The sequence below is a fragment of the Ptychodera flava genome, chromosome 14 (assembly GCF_041260155.1).
Source record: "Ptychodera flava strain L36383 chromosome 14, AS_Pfla_20210202, whole genome shotgun sequence".
In the NCBI taxonomy this organism is placed as follows: domain Eukaryota; kingdom Metazoa; phylum Hemichordata; class Enteropneusta; family Ptychoderidae; genus Ptychodera; species Ptychodera flava.
In genome coordinates, this window is record NC_091941.1 from 7,206,728 (window position 1) to 7,226,449 (window position 19,722).

Consider the following 19,722-nt stretch of genomic DNA (forward strand, 5'->3'; position numbering starts at 1 on the left):
TTTAAATAGTTTATCTGTTACAAACAAATTGGAAGCCCTCAGATTGTACCATACTACATCATTGGGCACATCATGGTTTCAACATTTTCGATGCGAGAGGGGGGGGGGGGGGACATCTCGTGCTCTCGGCGATCCCGTGCTCGATCTGCCCGCCACTGGTGCGCCTGTGCTCTTGCGCCTCCTAACGATGCTATAGTAGTTTTTTCCCAGTTTTTTTACTAATTTACTTTCAAAAAATAATTCATTTGAGAAAGTCCTGTCCTATAATTTATGTTGTCGGTCCTGTGCTCACATAGAATACTACTCGTTATTTTTAGATGTGCAGTTTTTTAAGGGGTGGCCCAATTGATTTCGGGAGGGGGGGCTGGAGGAAACACATTTTGTGTTACCCAACCTGGCAGCAATTTTTTCCCCAGAGGTTGCTCCAAAGCTGATTTTGTTTACAAGCAGAGTCAAGACAATTTGTTTTTCAAAATAAAAAATCATTCAATCAAAATCTTTTAAAAAAATCGATCGAAAAAATCGTGCGTAAAAGAAATGTCCATTGGCAACTTTAAGCGCCTGTGGTGTCGACCTTGGTTGTATCTGGTTGTATCATTACTGGAGAACACAACCAACCAGCATCATTGACAACGAACCCAAGATGGCGGGTGCTGGTGACAAAAAACTAGTTCGGTCCAAGAGTGGCCTGCGTATGGTCTGTGTAAACGAGAGATTTCGAAGCCCTTTCGAATTAGAGGAGCCACCATGGATACCTGACAATGAGGTGAAGGAGAATCTTACATTTTGTTCACTTGAAGTTCATATTTCTATCGATAATCACTTCTGTCACGTACACCGGAAGTCAAAATGTAATTTGTAAATAAAACTGAAGAGAGAAAATTGCTAGACCTTGTGTTGAATTGCTAAGGTTGAATTTGCATGTAGTTTGTACCCGTGAGGTATTAAATGAAAGGTAACATTTTTACTAGTCGTGTGAATAAACCCAGGTCTGCTTGAGTCAATCTGTTAAATTGGATCGTTTAATGGCCGTCATTAAATTCTTACTGTTGAATCTTGGACGACTGCAGCTGCATGTACATACCGTGCATATGTTTATCATAAACTGTAACATGTCTAATGATTGAATTAATTATGGAGTTGATCCTTTGATCGAGAAGAGCGTTAACTTTGTGCTGTCGTTGCAGTTTATCAACGCAGGTAGAATTCTGTACTTAAAACAGACAGCAGCGTTTCTTTAGTTTTGGAGGTTAAAAAGATTGCGAGTTCCAAAGAGATGCAGAAGTTCAAATATGAAATACTTAGAACAGTCATCACATCCCTTCATCACTTGTTGCACATCTTTACATTCTGTGTAGATATTAGAGGCACAGTTGCTTGCTGTGATAGACACGGTGAAGGCCACTGTACACATTAATAGAAAGATTGGCAGTTCTGAAAAAAGTGGCCGTGATTCACACATATTGCTGAGCTCGGAGATGGATTTCCCACACAAAAAGGCACAATTTATTCAATGAACCAACATTGGTGGCTTCCACTATGTCTTTTAATTCATACCTGCTGTCCTCTTTGTGTCAAAATTGATCTTCTGTGCATTTTAGGGTATGATTTCTGAGGATACCAGTGTATCATTGCAATATGAAATGACCCCTTTCTGACAACAGCTGCCATATAGTTGAAAATAACATTGCTATGATTGGCTTATCTCCTGTCCGTGTGCGACCCGTTGAAACATTTAATTTTGGGTATGCTAATTGAGCCAATGGGTGTACTGCAGCTGTTGTTAGAAAAAGGTTGTTTTGTGTTGATAGAGTGTGACAAATAGTGTTCAGTTAATGGTAGGTAGAAATTACTTCTCCCAAGTCCCTGACCACATAAATCAAAATTAGGCATTGTTCATTATCTTCTGAACCATTTGCTTTCATGACCAGCGTATGTAGAGGCTGTGGCCAAAAATTGCAACGTGACCTGGGCATTTGACAATTTGTGAAATTTCCGGTGCTGATTGCCAACCATAAAATGTAGTTCAGTTAGCTCTCATAACAACACCATTGTGAAGGTTATGAGCATAACTGCTCAGGGATATTGGTAGTGTGTAATGGACACTTCAATGTACTGATGTACTCAGCAATTTTCTGCAACAAGTTATCCTTTCCAGCATGTTAAGGTTGAGAGAATATTTTTAAAATGGTGATGTTCATATATGAACAGCTGTAACTTGGAGATAAAAAGTGATAGTTGGCATAAAAAGGACCTACATGCCTTAATACATAAACTTAAAAGAGAGTTATTGTCGACTCCTAGAGTAATGTCGACATACTTAGGAGATCGTGTTTTCAAGTCTGTATTGAGTGACACATTTCAGGTCAGGTTTGACAAGGTCATGGTAAGAGCAGCATTTTATCTGATGGTAAATTGGTAGATGTTACGTTCACATTTGTGATTCATTTCCATTTTGCTCTTCTTCACAGTGTCTTGAGTGTATGGAATGTCATGTTAGGTTTGATCTGATGAAGAGAAGGGTAAGTAAGGAGCAGTATTGTGTTGATCAGAGTAATTGAGATTGATGTGACAAACAAACATGACATGAAGACTGCATTTTGACAGCTTTTTATGTAACCTTTTGTCACAAGGTTGAAATGTTCTGAAGTGACCGCTGTTTGTGTCTGCCCACCTTCAACAAAACACAGAAGTGTGTATGTCATGTTTCAATTTTTAAATTTGTTCAGAAAAGGACATTTCACTGCTACCAAATGAATGTCAGTCTGTCAGTTTAATCAGAAAGGGTTAAGAAGATAGGCAATCAGCGTATGTGTATAAGTAAGTAGTGTATTTTTGGGAGAGTGCATACAGGTGATCAGTTCATATAGGTGTAGTGGTGTGTTAGATCCCACCAACAGGTATATGTCACTGGCACCAGGATTGATGAATTGCTGTGGTACACAATAGCTGATGGTCATTTCATGGTTGCTTTTACCTTGACAGCATGCATCACAAATGATCATTTCATGGTTGTTTTTACCTCAACAGCATCACTGATGGTCATTTCATGGTTGTTTTACCTTGACAGCATCACTGATGGTCATTTCATGGTTGCTTTTACCTTGACAGCATGCATCACAAATGATCATTTCATGGTTATTTTCACCTTGACAGCATCACTGATGGTCATTTCATGGTTGTTTTACCTTGACAGCATCACTGATGTTCATTTCATGGTTGCTTTTACCTTGACAGCATGCATCACAAATGATCATTTCATGGTTATTTTTACCTTGACAGCATCACTGATGGTCATTTCATGGTTGCTTTTACCTCGACAGCATCACTGATGGTCATTTCATGGTTATTTTTACCTTGACAGCATCACTGTCGTAGGTGTGGCAAGTGTTTTTGTAATGTGTGCTGTGGGAACAGTATAGCACTGCCAAGGATGGCATTTGTAGATCCAGTCAGAGTGTGCGGTACGTGTGTTCCAGTTACAAGGAAAGAGAATGAATTCTTTGATAAGCATATCAAAGTATTAATGAATGGTAAGCCTCCTTCACTTATTCCTCACAAAGCTTTTATTTTAACTCCAGAAATTTGTTTATTAAATCAATAAAAATATCTGTATTTCTATCTATATACCGGTATAATGTTTGTTTACTATTTTTTGTAGTACATATGATTTGGACAAGGAGATTGGGAAAAATGTATGTATAGTTGATGGCTCATTCATCTAAATACTTTATATAGAAGCCAGCAATGAAAATATCTGCAAAAACATGGTTAGCCTACCCACACAACCATGGCAACAATAATCTGCCAAAAATATTTTTAAGTGGCCACTGACAGAGAGGTAGTGTTGTGACAGTGTGCCTCTGAACTCACAACGTCTTTTAGTCAGTTTTGGAAGTTTTGAGTAAAAGTGTGCCGGCTCTATACCTGTGTAATATTTATTGATTGGAGAGAAGTTTCATGAGTCAGTGGCATGTTAATTCAGCTTGGAAGGCACACTGTTTTGTGGTGTAAGTCAAAAGTAAATCTTTTACCAAATACATCACTGTAGTTGTAGCACTCATGTACAGAAAATGGCATGTTGGTGTCAAGTTAGCACTGTTATTTTGAAACATTTTTGTATTAATTTGTCTGCATGGTTTGGCATCTCAAGAGCTCTCAAAACTCTGCTATTGTATACTAGAAGCTCAATGTTTAAACATTTCTGACTGCTGACACAAGTTTTAGATACATTTTATGTTGCAGCTGCAACAATTTCAGGAAGATGTTACTACTTAGCAGCAAATGCAACAGTTTGGTAAGTTGACAATTATGTGACCATTGATTGATGAAATTTGTCCTAAATCACTCTTGTAAATCTGACCCATAGGTGCTCACTTCCTAGTGTCAGATGACAGTATTGATGAAAATGAGAATGAAACTTTTCTTTGCAAGCTGACACAAGACCACAGGTAGGTTGTTTACCTATTACCTTTTTCCTTGAAGCATCTATTCAGCCTTACAATTGTTACTCAAAATTGGTATATTACAGTTGCTCTCATGGCAGTGTTTGACTTCATTGGGTATAGACTGTGGGACTTTGTTTTTTTAAAGGTGTGAAGCTTACCGTTCATTCCGCTTAACCCAAAGTCGTTTGCTAAATACATTTTTGATGAGCTATTTCGGACATTTCCAGTCCCTCTCTACTCTTACCCATCCACAAAGGTATTCAGAATTTGCTCCTTGCATTGGTGTGGCATGTAAAGTACCCTACAGAGAGCACCACCAGTGGTGTCATTATCCAAGCAGTAATCAGACTATATAATACCTTTCATTTTCAGACATATATCCTTTGAAGGTGGAGAGAATGCCAAACACCCACCTATACAGTTAGATCAGATTACAGCAGTGCAGATAATCACATCAGCGGATGAAACACAAGGTAAGCTTTGTTTCCATTTCAAATTCACCGTAGTGTATTCCTGGTACAGCTTGATCCCAGGTTATTGAAAGCACTCAAGAGAACTAGACCTTAGGTATATGGATAAAGGATCTACACATCTTCAGTACCCAAGAACATTGTCGCATATTGTATGAATATTTAAGATTTGGCATTGTGATTGCATCTGCATACTATAGATTTGACATTAGATGATTTAGTGATTTTGCTTGGATTGTCATGGGTATTACACAAAATTTATGACTTACAACAGGATTGGTCTCTCCCTCTTTCATTTTTAGACGATTTACAATGAAACTGTAGGCTGTGTAGCTCACCAAAAGCAGTGATTGCAAAGCATTTGCAACAGGAAGCTAGTATATATATGTATAGATGGAGAACTCTTATGTCATTAGAACCAGCCATCTATACTAGTGGTGGTGTAGTTTTGACATGCCCACTGATGTTTAATTGATTTACATGTGTCTGTGTCCATGTAAACCTGCACCACAGACACTGTATACAGAGCATAACTTCCAGTAACATCAACATTCCATTCCCTTGCGGAAGTACATCCTATTTTTAGTCCCCATGGACACCGTCCGGGGGGACTTATAGGTTTGGTCATGTCCGTGCGTGCGTCCGTGCGTGCGTGCGTGCGTGCGTGCGTGCGTGTGTGCGTGCGTCCGTCCGTTCACACAGATATCTCAGAGATGCAAGAAGCGATTTCATTCAAACTTGGTACAAGGATTACTTCATATGTCATACAGATGCACGTCGATTTGTTTTGGGATACGATCCAATATGGCCGCCAGGCGGCCATTTTATTACGATTTTTTCATGTACAGAGCCATAACTCAGACATGTTTCAACCAATTTTATTCAAAGTTGGTACAAGGACATTGACCAATGTCATAGATATGTACGTCAATTTGTTTTGTGATACGATCCAATATGGCTGCCAGGCAGCCATTTTATTACGATTTTTTCATGTACAGAGCCATAACTCAGACATGTTTCAACCAATTTTATTTAAAGTTGGTACAAGGACATTGACCAATGTCATAGATATGCACATCAATTTGTTTTGTGATACGATCCAATATGGCCGCCAGGCGGCCATTTTATTACGATTTTTTCATATACAGAGGCATAACTCAGGCATATCTCAACCGATTTTATTCAAAGTTGGTACAAGGACATTGACCAATGTCATAGATATGCACGTCAATTTGTTTTGTGATACGATCCAATATGGCCGCCAGGCGGCCATTTTATTACGATTTTTTCATATACAGAGGCATAACTCAGGCATATCTCAACCGATTTTATTCAAAGTTGGTACAAGGACATTGACCAATGTCATAGATATGCACGTCAATTTGTTTTGTGATACGATCCAATATGGCTGCTGTGTGGCCATTTTGTTACGATTTTTTCATATACAGAGGCATAACTCAGGCATATCTCAACCGATTTTATTCAAAGTTGGTACAAGGACATTGACCTATGTCATACATATGTACGTCGATTTTTATGTGATACGATCCAATATGGTCGCTAGGCAGCCATTTTATTACGATGTTTTCATGTACAGAGCCATAACTCAGACATATTTCCACCAGTATCATTCAAAGTTGACATTGACCTATTTCATACATATGCTCGTCAATTTGTTTCACGTCATGTAGCAGTAACAATAACATGTCAATTATTGAAGTTTCGTAAGTAGGGTGATATGTCAAGAAATATGTACTGCATCAAATTCATGAAACTTTATACAGATGTTAACCGATGTTAAGCTCACATTGCTTTAACTTTGAAAAAGACATTTATCAGTGTCATTTTAATTAATTTGTAATTGCATAAGTAATGAACTTTCCTAATTAGGGTGATATAGCCACAAATTAATACAACGTCAAATGTGATGAAACTTGATACAGATGTTGATCTCATAGTGTTGTAAATACTGCATCAAACTTTATGAAATATGTACCAGTGATAATCTGTTAAGTGTTAGAATTGTATGCAAAAATGTTTTGCAACATCCTGTTGATTAATTCCTAGTTGACTCATTTTATGAACTTTAGGATGGTGGCCTACATTGGTTTTATGTTTTCATCACCATGGAACTCATTCTTGGCCATTGAGCGCTATCTGTATCAAAGTATTTTTATCACAGACCTAATTAATGAAGAGGACTCTATCCTCTCTGAGGACATGTAATCAAAGTACCCATTATTAACAAGTGGGGACTGTGTCATCAACGATGACTTGTTTACATAACTGTCTTGGCCTTAAGTTGTGTGTGATGAATACATGTATCACCACAAATGAAATCAGGCATGTTGAGATAAAACTTCTAAAATTCATCCCAAATGTGAAGCGAACCAACCCAGAAGTGGTATCATTTTCACTAGAAACTTGTTAAATTAGAAGTGACGTATCACAATCTTTCAAATGATTCTGTATGGAAAATGCAGCTTTAATACTTTTTAGTAAGTACTGGTTTGTAAGTAAATAAGTGTGTTAAGTATTTTGACAATTTTATAGTCCATGAAAAGAATAAGATTGTGAGACTGGATGTTTTGGCATTGATTGGTTTGTGACTCTAATCAGTGACCAGTGTGTCACACACTCTTTGCCAGATGAAATTCTTTGATACAAATCCATGTCATCCATTGTTGTCACGTCAACAAACACATGTGAATAAAAGATATAAACAACGTCAAATCAACATGACATTTCAAGTTCTGTCGCATGGTCAATCCCGTTTTGTTTCAGATTTAAAGACTGCAAAGAGAACATTCTAATCCCACGTTACATGTTTTTGAAGAAGATTTTCCATAATAATTCTCTTCTTCTCTGTTTCCCCTGTTTCATCATATATTGCATCTTGTCATTTTCACACTGACCCTATGGTGATTGGATTCCATTGGTGAGTCATTGACACAGTGCTTGTGTCCTGCCTATGTGCTGGCTTGTACTTGCTGTTGTGTACATGTAGCCCATGTTAACAGTGTTTTTGTCATTCTGTATTCTTTTGACCTTCCATCAAGTCTCTGCCAAAATTCACCTGAAGCATATTTTTTTGGCCCTACCTTGTTAAAATAATGTATTCACCACAGCAACATGCAAAGCTTTAGTGATTTGTATGTTTCACTCCACATTCATAGCATAAAGTTACTGTGTTTGTATAGTGCATTATATATTGTAATTTGTTGTCTGGCTGATGTAGACACCACCTCTTGTGAGACATACATGATGGTGACAATATGATTCTTTTTCTCAATGAATGAAGATGTACATGTAATGATAATATTCTTACTACATTAAAATATGTATAGCCTCCTTGAGTTTTGGGAAAGAAGTTTTGAATGTTGATGGCAAACGCATGTCTTCCACCTTCATTTCAGTCTTGTAATGACATTCGGGCTGTGCTAATGAATAGCATTTTTGTTAAGTGTTGATGTTGATGATGTTAAGGTAGAACGCACCTCGGGGACAGACATTGGGACTCTCAAATTTTTACAATTCTCTTCTGATATACCACATGTGGGGGTTCATTTTAAAGCTCTTGGTGAAAGAAAACTTTTCACCGGCTTAGTTTTTCGAAATTCAAATTTTTTTATTTTTCTCCATAGAGTTAACACAGGGATGGCGGCCATTTTGAATTTCTAATATTGGTAAATCTTGGGTAATTTGTTTCTCTAGGACAAAAATTTGCACGGTGACCCCCTATTTTTATGCTTGATTTTGAAAGAGAATGATTGAAAGATTCCTTGAGGAAAGTTAGAGCAAAAGTTTAAGTCTTTCACTTTCGAGGTGCATATTACTTTAAGCTGATACAGTGCATTGATTGTAGATCAGGATCGCAGGGAAAATTATTCTTGACATTGTGTTTTCCATAAATAAACTTATCATAATAACACCCATCACACACATGTGCATTAGCTAGCTGGTTGATGACATGTGATACTATCTTCAACCTCTTCATAACCAAATTTGGTACAGCCCTGTATTTTCTACTGGAAAGCCAGGCCCCTATATTTTCTACTGCAAATGCAAAGCTAGGACCCTGTATTTTCTACTAAAAAGCTAGGCCACAACAAAAAGAAATTTGGTCAAAAGGTTAATGTTGACTTGGTAATCAGTGAGAAACTCAAGTAGGCTTATTTTATAAGTTGGGCATTAGAACAGACAGCTAAATCAAAGCCTGAGGTTAGAATCATTAATTTGATTTAAAGATATCAAATGCTGTATAACACTATAGTTCAAGAAGTGTGCTTGTGATAGCCTGAGATTGTCTAAGTGTTTTATTCAGTGAACTCAAAGATGTTGATAAATCAAGTTATTAGTATGTGTATGTTTAATCTTTTCTCTTAAGTTTCATAAAACAGTATGTATGTTTCTATGTCTCCTATCTTCATTTTTACTTCATTTAAGATTTGTCTTGAGTTTACCGGAGTATCTTGACCACTTGTGTGTGCTGAAATCTAACAAAGGCATTGGTTTCCATGATATTGACCTCTTAATTATTTTTGTTTTAGGACACATTGTTGGTAAAGGCTTGACTCTGAAACACAAGCAACAAGGTCAGATGACACAGTCAAAGTTAATGGTCTCAGAGAGTCACAACAGAAAACAGAGTATGACCTGGTTGGCCTCCATGCAGAAGGTGAGTGGTTAAACAGTAACATATTCCTGTGTCACTGGGATGTTCGTTTCAGTGCTGTCCGTTCACGTGCCCAGCCCATGCTTGAAATACATGTAAACCTGTAGCGTACACAGGTACTGGCTGTTGTTATTTCCATAGAGGAATCTTGGTGAACCTGGCAAAATATTATTTACTAGAGGTCTTGATGACATATACAACATACATTACAGTGTGTTAAGGTAGAATGCGCCTCGGGGACACAAATTTGGACTCTCAAACTTTTACAATTATTTTCTGATCCACCACTTGCGGGGGTTCATTTTAAAGCTCTTGGTGTAAGAAAACTTTTTACTGGCGTAGTTTTTCGAAATTTGAATATTTAATTTTTTCTCCATAGAGTTAACACAGTGACGGCGGCCATTTGGAATTTTAGATATCAGCAAATCTTGGGTTATTTGTTTCCCTAGTACCAAAATTTCGTGGTGACCCCCGATTTTTATTCTCGATTTTGATAGAGAATGGTTGAAAGATTCTTTAAGGAAAGTTTGAGCAAAAGTTTAAGTCTTTCACTTTCGAGGCACGAACTACCTTAATATTTGAACTAGATCAGCCTAGTGATGTTAAATATTTGATTGTAAAGGCCTTTCTCAACTATTGATTTCTGAAATGAAGTTTTGTTTGAACGGTTGGCGCATGTGGCCATCCATACCTGTGATGGCTCGTCCATGTTTTTAGTGTCTGCACCATGTGTTTGATCATCTTTGAAATCAAGGACCAAACATGGAAATTACAGCAGTATGTTCATATCTTGTTGCAATCAGATCAAATGAAATTTCCTGCAGAATGAAAATCTCATGTGCCTGTGGCAGTAATAGCTTTGACCTTGTTTCTGTGACGCTGTTAAATACAAACCCTGAATTGAATTTTCAAGTGATTTCAGGAACACTCTGTGTCATGTTTCCCAGCGATCAAGTCAGAAGTTTAAGGAGATGCCAAGCTGAATATGAACATTGCTGTTTCTGTCCCCGTTTGCTGTCATCTTGTGTGTTGAACTTTTGATGTGATGTTGAAAATGTAGTGGACCAATGTTCACAATTTCAGCCCCTCTATTTCCTGATATTATGAGGTCAAACTGAGCATTACAGGAACCACAAGTTCACAGTATTTATTTGTATTTGTATTTTGTTTGCTGTTATCAACAGGCCATGAAAATGATACATGAAGCCAGGGGAGACAGTGAAAGCTAGAGAGACCAAGAGAGTAGTGGAATTTTAGGATGTCACTGCCCTATCTACTCAACCCAATGGAAGAGTGACCCGGAAAATGATGTTGTAAGCCAATGGGAATTTCCCACAAGTGACGACAGCGGATATGCCACTTGCTGTCGTAACTTTCCTTTCACCAGTCCATTACGATATTACACTGCCTGCACCGCAAAAATGCTCTGGTGGGTTTGTACACAAGTTATCAGACTACACATCCAGGGAGAGTCTCTCACAAGTCAAGTCATTTACTCCTCAGTTGCAATCCATACACTTCTGCCATAGTATTGTGAGATGACATGTTCCAGAATGCTGCTACGTTTCGTCTTCATATATGTACAGTGGAATTGTGCTTATTGTGTGTGTGTGTGTATGAGTCTATAGATTGATGTACCGTACATTGTAGTGATATTCCATCATCTCACTTGGTGTATACAGTGTTGGAAATATTGACTGTACACATCAAGTGTAGGAAAGACCTTTCCTATATTTTCCTTGCCTTTTCTAACATTATCAGTCAAACAGCTCTTCATGAGGGATTTTGATCATTACTTTTGCTTTTACTCAAGCAGCACTTATTGAATGAGAGTTTGTCCTTTATCTCACATTACTTCGATGCCATGACAGTGTAGTACCAATAATACTTGATGAAACTATACCCACTGACGTTACAGCATCATGTGATAAAGCTTCCATGTGTTTTCATCAGTATTTCCCATTGTTGTCGGTGCAAAATGTCACCCGACTGTTTTACAAGTGCTTTTGTCAAATCTTTTTTCTACATTTTTCTTTGAAATTGATGCTTTTGTCGTTTGAGTTTGAACCAGTTCGGACTGGAAGAAAAGTGAAATGGTTCTCATGCTTTGTTTCCATGTGATGATAAGCTGTAGAAAAGTTTAGTTCAAACTTAACATACTCTACAGCGCTCTGCACGGAACATCCATATATACTCCCAGGGCATCACTTTTACTCTATTATTTTATTTATAGCCACTATTTACACTTCTTTTAAAATTCTTGTATTTATACTCTCCTCACGAATAAGATAACCAACTCACAATATTACCCATTAGTTGATACATTTTTACTGTTTATCCGTAAATGTTAATGAACAATATAGTGAACTCTAACATATCTTGATTGAAGTATAGTCAAAAGTGCAATTCAAGGACAGGATTAGGATACAGAGACGTCATTAAACAACTGTTTTTTTGGATAAAATGTACATTTGAAAATAGTCTATCTGAAATTCAAATTTTAGATTTTCATCTCAACGCTGTAGTTTTCTCTTACTCAATACTATCTCTGTACAGTTATAAGAAATTGTAATTTTCATGGAATTCTTAGAATTAATCCGGTGGTAACAACTCTCAGATTTATGAACACAGAGGAGAATGAAAGTTTCCTTGTATTCTCGTTAAAACTGAAATGGTAAACTTTTGACAAAAATCATGATATTTAAAAGAAAACTCAAAAGCAGTCAACTGTGCCTACGTGTTATTTTAGGTGTTTATAAGTCAGCAAATTTTCAGCATTGCAAGCTCTGGTCACATTTCTGTGCTTTTTTTTAGTCACATAGCTTTTTATTTAGATTACCTGTGAGTACAGATACACAATAGTAAGCAAAAGACTTTGATACAAGTACCGACTTAAAGCCTTGCTTTACAGACTGTATAATGAGTTTCAGTTTCTGTAATGTAATTTTTCATGGTTTTTTTTTGCCAATATCTGCTGTGAATACCTGCATTTATACTTGACCTAGAACAACTTTAACTGAGTTGAAATCGCAATATAGCATTATTTGAGTTCTACTTTAATGTCAAAGTCAATGCTGTAAAGCAAAACTATATCAAAATTTACACTTACTGCATGATACATTTGACGGAGTATGTACATGTCATTGAAAAAATTAAAAGAAAAACATTTAACAATGTTCAGTTATATTATAAAGATTTTTGAAAAGAAATTTTAAAATGTGTTCACCTTATTGAAATCGGTTATTTTCTTTGAAAGTGTAGTGATAGTCTTAGTTGTTATTGTTTTGTAGATGGTTCAAACGCTGTTGGATCAGATCAGATAGTGAGAGTAGCTTGTGAGTAGTGATGCAGATATGAAAACATAGAGGCATCACAATGAAAGCAGGTGGCTTGTAGTTAGGCATTTCTGCCATCAAATGATATCCACAAGGTCTAGACTTTATCAGATTTGGCCAAATCTTTTGGTACAACTCACCACATCAAAAAAATAAATCTGTGCCTTCACTGGCTTTAAACCTTCCTACCCTATTTCCAGATTGTCCAAATCCAACTTTTAAAGACAATTATGACACCACATTTCCTAAGGGGGAAAGGCTTCAAGGTTGTCAGTTGTGGCCCAGACAACTGCTCCACTGTCTGAAGTGTTAGGAAATAAAATGGTCTGCGGTGTAAGTGTTTCTTTACAACTTAAAATTCAGCTGGATGTTTTATCCAGAGTATGTGGTAAGTGTTTATCTGTCAACCCTTCCATCTCACCTTGAGGCTCCTCCATTTTCCTGTAGACAGGTCAAACCACACAATTTAAAACAATTGGTAGCCAAACCACAGTGGTAAAAGGGTCAAAAAACACTTTTTTGGTCAAAAGGTTATTTACATATTTACCTTTTTGTGTTAGTCAAAGCGCATGTTGGTTTACTCATTCACCTAATATTGTTACAATCCTATATATCTTGGCAAAGTCAGACGAGAAATGGGAGGAACCTTACTGAGAAACATTTCTAGTAAAAATTTACAGTTCACTACATTTTTCCACACTTTGCCTTGCCTTAGATTTTTGGCATCAGTTATATTTTGAAAACAAGCGTAAGAAATTAACATAGAGATTAACATTACAATTGGCAGATATTTAGATTTTAAATATGAGCAGTTTAAGGTAAGTTGGCGGTCTGAATACAAGATGTGCTGATGACTGCCATCACCTCTGTCTGATACACAAATCAATGTAAACAGTAATCTCACATCTTAACCCTATAATGAAGCATTACGTCAGTTCTTACACTTAGTTTAGCTCGGTTTCCATTCACTGTTTTGAGTCTTTGTTGAGTCCAGATTCTCAGTAAAGAATTTGGCATTTCCACCTAGAGAAAAACTAGAAATTTTCATTTGTTTGCTGCCACTTTTATCAGCTACTTTTAAATTCATATTGTTTCATTCATTAACATCTTTTTGTTGCTGTATTTAGCTCAGGAGGAGGAGGTCACAGCTTTCATTTTCTGAAACTGGCAGATCATCTTTCTGTGAGTTTTTTTCAACGGAAAAGCTCATGTTTCTGTAGAGTTGACATGAAATGGTCCACAGATTATAGATTTCTTGTAAGGCTGACATCTATTTTCCATGATATATTATCATTATTAGAATGGATTGGTTCAGTGCAGCATGCACAGTGTTGGTACAGTTCATGTTTTTTATGATTCGAAGAGGTGTCTTCCATTTGAAAGTCAAAAACACTTTGCTGTAGTTTGCTTCTGCTGTGGACTTGCTTCAACACATGTTAAGTGTAGATTCATTGGAGCCAAAACTTCATAAATCGCTTTGCTTGATTTTCATAACTTGCCTAAAATGAAACAGTTTATTTTATTGTAAAGCAGAGATTTTAAAAAATCAGCAGTGGTGGGCTTGACAGTGTTTTCTCACCATCACAGTTTTCTCATATCACAGTAGAAAAGTGTAGCCTCATAGTGATACTGGATTGCTCATTTTCAAAGTGTCAGATAAATGAAAGAAATTGCATTGTAAGATGGTGACGTTCATTTTATCCAGCTTGTCTCCAACATGCCTTTTGTTTGAAATACTGGGAAGGGAATTAAATGACATAATGTTTTGGGCAGTGCAATGCACAGACAAGTGGTTTTACTGATAGTGGATTGGATGTATTCATCCAAATCCAGTTGGATGAACTTGCAAACCAGTCATTCGTATTTTCCCATGGAACATGAACAGAAACCATGTCTTGAAACCTCAGTCTCTGCTATTATTCTTTACATTTAAAAGGGCCCATGTGTTTCCCCTTTCTGCTCAACCAGCTCATATTGTCATAAACTAATATCCTTCATTGAACCAGATGGGATTCGGACCAAAATATAGCATCGTTAAGGTTAACATCTGTTTGTTTATCACCTTGCGATTGAGATGAACTCTTTTTTAAGGTAGTATGCACCTCAAAAGTAAAAGATTTAAACTTTTCCTTAAATTTTCCTCAAGGAATCAATCTTTCAACCATTCACTTTCAAAATCATGAATAGAAATTGAGGGGTCACCGTGCAAATTTTGATAATAGAGAAACAAATTAACCAAGATATGCCAATATTTGAAATCCAAAATGGCCCCCATCCCTGTGCGTAAAATAAAATTTTTAATTTTCAAAAAGCTAAGACGGTGAAAGTTTTCCTTTCCAAAAGGGTTTCAAAATGAACTCCCACAAGTGGTAGATCAGAAAAGAATTAAAAAAGTTTGAGAGTCTGAATATCTGTCCTTGAGGTGCATTCTACCTTTAATGACCTGTTTTTTTTTTCTCTTTCTGTGTTCACTCGTAAAATGTATTTTCTTTAAGAAGAGGCTTCCATGTAAAGTAAAAGTATGTCCTTCCATTGAAGGGTTGTAGTTTCCATAGAATCACTTGTATTGTAATTCACAGAAACATCAACAAAGGATATTTGTAAAAACCCATTTGAGAGACGAGAGAGGCTTCAATGTAAATTGTGGCTGCCATCTTTGAAGAAAGTGATGTAATATTGTCATTAAAATATTACTCAATGTAAAAGGTTTTGTTTTACATTACATATATTTTTCTGTGATAAAACAACATTTTAGAGTTTTTTGGTGTCTGAAGGGTATGTTAAACATGCCAAATACAGTTTCCATTAGGACAGTCATGTATTTGTTCAGACTGTAATAAATAGTAAATATCTTATATCTCAGAATCCAAGTGATTTGACTGATTGTGTTCAGTGTTACTGTTAAATTATGCCTTGTCTCGCCTTCCAGACCAAGGTCGCTTCGCTCTGGCATAGTAATCATAGTAAAGTGCGCCAAAAGCGGTGCACGGTGGGGAGTGTGATTTCGCATCAAGTCGCCAAGCGATGAGAACGAGGCGACATGTCTATGCCTACCACCGGGGGCGCTCTATATCTTGACTACTTGCGTCAGCGAACCGAAGTATGGAAAGCAATACTACGGTCACGCTAATCGTGGCGAGACGAAGTTGTACCTTGATCTCGTGTATTTGAAACCAAGGTAGCAGTTTGCCGTCGAAAGAAACGATCGACACTGTTTGAGTCTAATTGTGCAGTTTTCCCACACCTCATTGCTTTGTTATTAGAAAAATACTGCACCACTGAAATGTCTAGTTGTCCACACTAGTACTGTTGAGCATGAAAAGGAGTTGGTTCTAATCACTCAGTAAAAAGGGCATGGTCCGATTGGGTATGCATCCAATAATAAATTCTTGGGTTATTTTACATAAGCTTATCTACAGACTTTTCCTGCAAAGTTACACGACAGCATTTCTGAAACTGTATATGGTAGCTATATTAAATTTCCAATATTCATCAGTTCACTTCACATAATGTGCAAAAATTTAGCATGGTGAAACTACATTCCTGTTTTACTTGTCCATAATAACCAGTGATAACAATAGATTTGAGCCAAAATAAAAGTGTGCGCAAAGTGTGTAAACTCATTTTTGAGGCACGTTACTGCATTTTAATAGATTGTTCGAAGCACATGAAAATTTCAGGAAAGCATCCTGCATTCCAGATGTACCTGATTAAAATAAATTATTGGTGTCATTTTATGACACCAATAATTTTATTAATGTTGTTTCCTTTCCCCTTTCGAAATCAGTAATAAATTTGGTAACAGAGAAACAAAATATCCAATAACTCCATGGGGAAAAGTTAAATCATCGAATTTCACTAATATAAGCCTGTGAAAACTTTTCTTACTCCATGAATTTCAGAATGAAACCCCACAAGAATTAGACCCAAATTAGTACAGTATTGAGAAAGTTTGAGAGTTCAAATATCTGTCCCCGAGGCGCACTCTACCTTATACCCATATATATATATATATATATATATATATATATATATATATATATATATATATATATATATATATATAATTTATATATATAATTTATGTGAAATTGACTTAGAACTGTGTCCTTGTCATGCATTTTGTGTAGTGACGTCGGTTGGTCTCATGACCCGTAGCATTTGACAACGCGCTATTTGAAGCTCGTACCCAAATCCGTAGGCGTAATTTCCGACGACACAATCGACCGAATATAGCAAGCTGTATCCCCATACTGTTGCGTTGTTTACAGTGAATGTCGCGTAATGGCCGCATTTATACGAGGAGGATCAAAGTACACTAGTTACGGAAGCTAGTGCGATGAAATGATTGTTAATATTTGGCAGAAGTCTACGATGATATATCTGTGCTGGTATTGGGGAACCTGTTTGAAGTTTAGCGGCCTTGTAGGAAAAAATGTAATACTGTGTTAAGGTATTGACTGGAGCAGCAAACTAGCCGAATTTGAGGAATCGTAACCAGGAATGTTTGCCATGCATTCTTCCTGGATAGGTTGAACAAAATTCAAATTTGAAGGAAAAAGTGAAAGCTGTTCGCAACAGGCTTCCAGCCATACTTTGAATCTTTCCCCTTCTACCCAGGAGTTACCCCCCCCCCCAAACTCACAAGCTGGGGAAATTCCCCTTGTCCCTTTCCATGTACAAAAGCTTCCCCTGTCCTCTGTCTATCACAAGGGTATCCCTCTGAGTTCTCATCGTTTCACGATTTGCCCTACGGCAACCCCCGGGACATAGTACTTACCCACAGCGAATTTCATCGTGGATATGTTGTCGTCAGCCGAGCGAATGTTTCCTTGTCCGCACTTTCCCAACCGCTGATACGAGAACAAACTAATTGCGTGTCAAGAGTATGCTTGCAAATGGCTTGGCTGGCCGTCCCGTATAGTCTTACTTACAGATGTGTCTTCGTATAAAGATAAAGATAACTCGTAATAAAGCGTCTCCGATATTGGAACAAGACATGTATAAACTCTTCTTTGCCACGCCACTTGGTTTTATTGGATAGGTGTACTTTTTTCAGACTCTGCAGCCATTTTAAAAAGCGACGAACCGTTTTCCATGTCGCACATGGTGCGCGCATTGGGCATGCTCACATCGCGCCCATGGGTCGACCTGAAAACGTTTTGTACTCCCATCCCCCCCCCCCTCACTGATCGTGTATGAATTCAATTTAGTCGCCATTGAGCCAGAAGAGCAAAAATCAAAATCTAGGGATTTTCCGTAGCAATATGTCGCGTTTAGGAGGTTTGTAATTTGCCTCGAAACCCTTCGGCAAATGCCATTCGAAAATTACAATATGACCCCATTACCCGACTCACGAATTATAGTAAGGGGAAGTGGTTTCTCGCGGATGATTTGCAAATATCATTATAACGCATTATAACGCAACAAAATCCCTTGTGGACCCCAATCTGCGTGTCTCAGAAGATGAAGAGAAGCCGCACTGCACAAATTGCAATGAGTCAATTCATCCCAGATTCACGATGATGTAACTTTAAGTCGTCAATTTGAATGTCTTTGTTAAACTGAGAAAACCATCCCATGGTACTATACCTGTCGAGGTATCAAACGAAAGTACTCTAAACGTCACGGCAACATCTAACAGTATAGCACTGCGTTAGGCCCCTGAAGGCTTTTCAAATACCAATCCTTGGAACCGTTTTGTTTTTATTCAAAGTGACCGTTCAATGTCCAAGTGAGAGATCACGGTCAATAGCATGAGGAACATGACAACGTCGAAGACGACGATGATAGTAATTCTGGAAGTTATCGTCGTCATGATCCTTATCATCACCACAGTCATAGAAATTATTTGTCATTTATACTCTATCATCCTGTTTGTTGGCAATTATAACTAGCTTATCTGCAATTTTAGCGCTCTCTCCTCAGGATATGCATTCACCGTAAATAAGGAAAGAATGCTTGTGAAAATGATGCTATAAAGTTCACAATTAACCGTCTTTCCTTGAAATCTGCGATGTTCCCTTCAAATTCCCCACTTTTCCAATCAGTTCTGTAAATGGGAATGTTGTTTTGTTGTGACTATGAGGACACAGGGCGCGGTTTTCAGTCAACAAAATACGATGACGCAATCGGAGCACGAACGTAATAATAAGAACAATTAGACAAACAAAATCGTTAATTTTGCTGCACACGTATGTCACGGCGTGAAGCCATTTCTCGAAACCAACCACGAAGACCAACCACGAACTCAAGTAATAGTGATCAGAAATTACTCTTACGCCGACGGAAACCGTGTTTACCTATTCTAATATGCAGTATCATGATGTGAAGTCAGCTAATTAGCATATATCATTTGGGCGTGTTTTGTTTATTTCTGCGTTTCCAAGACCCTGATAAATATTACTCACTGACAATGATTCAAAATTTACAGAAAAGTAAATAATCAAAGAGGGCGGTTTCGTTCACGGACAATTATCCATAATAGACGTCATATGTTTGAAGTGTGAGTGGTCTGAACAGTCAACAAACTCAGATGTAAACTAGAAAAGATCCTATAGTACCAATTGAAGGAAGTAAAGCCATACTTATAGCTTGCAATTGTACAACACACAATTGTTGTCGATATTCTGCATATAAATGGAAGCGATTTTTTAGAACAGACGAGCGTTTTCGAAGCGCTGGTTACATTTGTATGTTGATCAAGGCGTATAGAAATATGTCTAAAAATTGGAATTATAAGAACAGTTAAAGTATTTTCGTCATATCCCCGAGTCTCTAACAACTATTGAGAT

The 19,722-nt window shown here is 37.3% G+C and overlaps 1 protein-coding gene across 2 annotated transcripts; it reads left to right on the plus strand.

Annotated features, from left to right (window-relative positions):
- The first annotated feature begins 606 nt into the window (after nt 1-606).
- On the plus strand, nt 607-15,793 carry LOC139149151 (zinc finger FYVE domain-containing protein 21-like). 2 transcript variants are annotated; one of them, XM_070720724.1, is made up of 7 exons: nt 607-766; nt 2,472-2,522; nt 3,365-3,533; nt 4,370-4,451; nt 4,821-4,921; nt 9,487-9,596; nt 10,778-15,793. In XM_070720724.1, exons 1-7 carry the CDS (start codon nt 644-646, stop codon nt 10,820-10,822), a joined length of 681 nt encoding a protein of 226 aa, XP_070576825.1. In that variant the 5' UTR covers nt 607-643; the 3' UTR covers nt 10,823-15,793. The 2 variants fall into 2 exon arrangements, with proteins under 2 accessions (XP_070576825.1, XP_070576824.1); XM_070720723.1 differs by having other exon boundaries at nt 608-766; nt 9,469-9,596.
- Nucleotides 15,794-19,722: the final 3,929 nt, after the last annotated feature.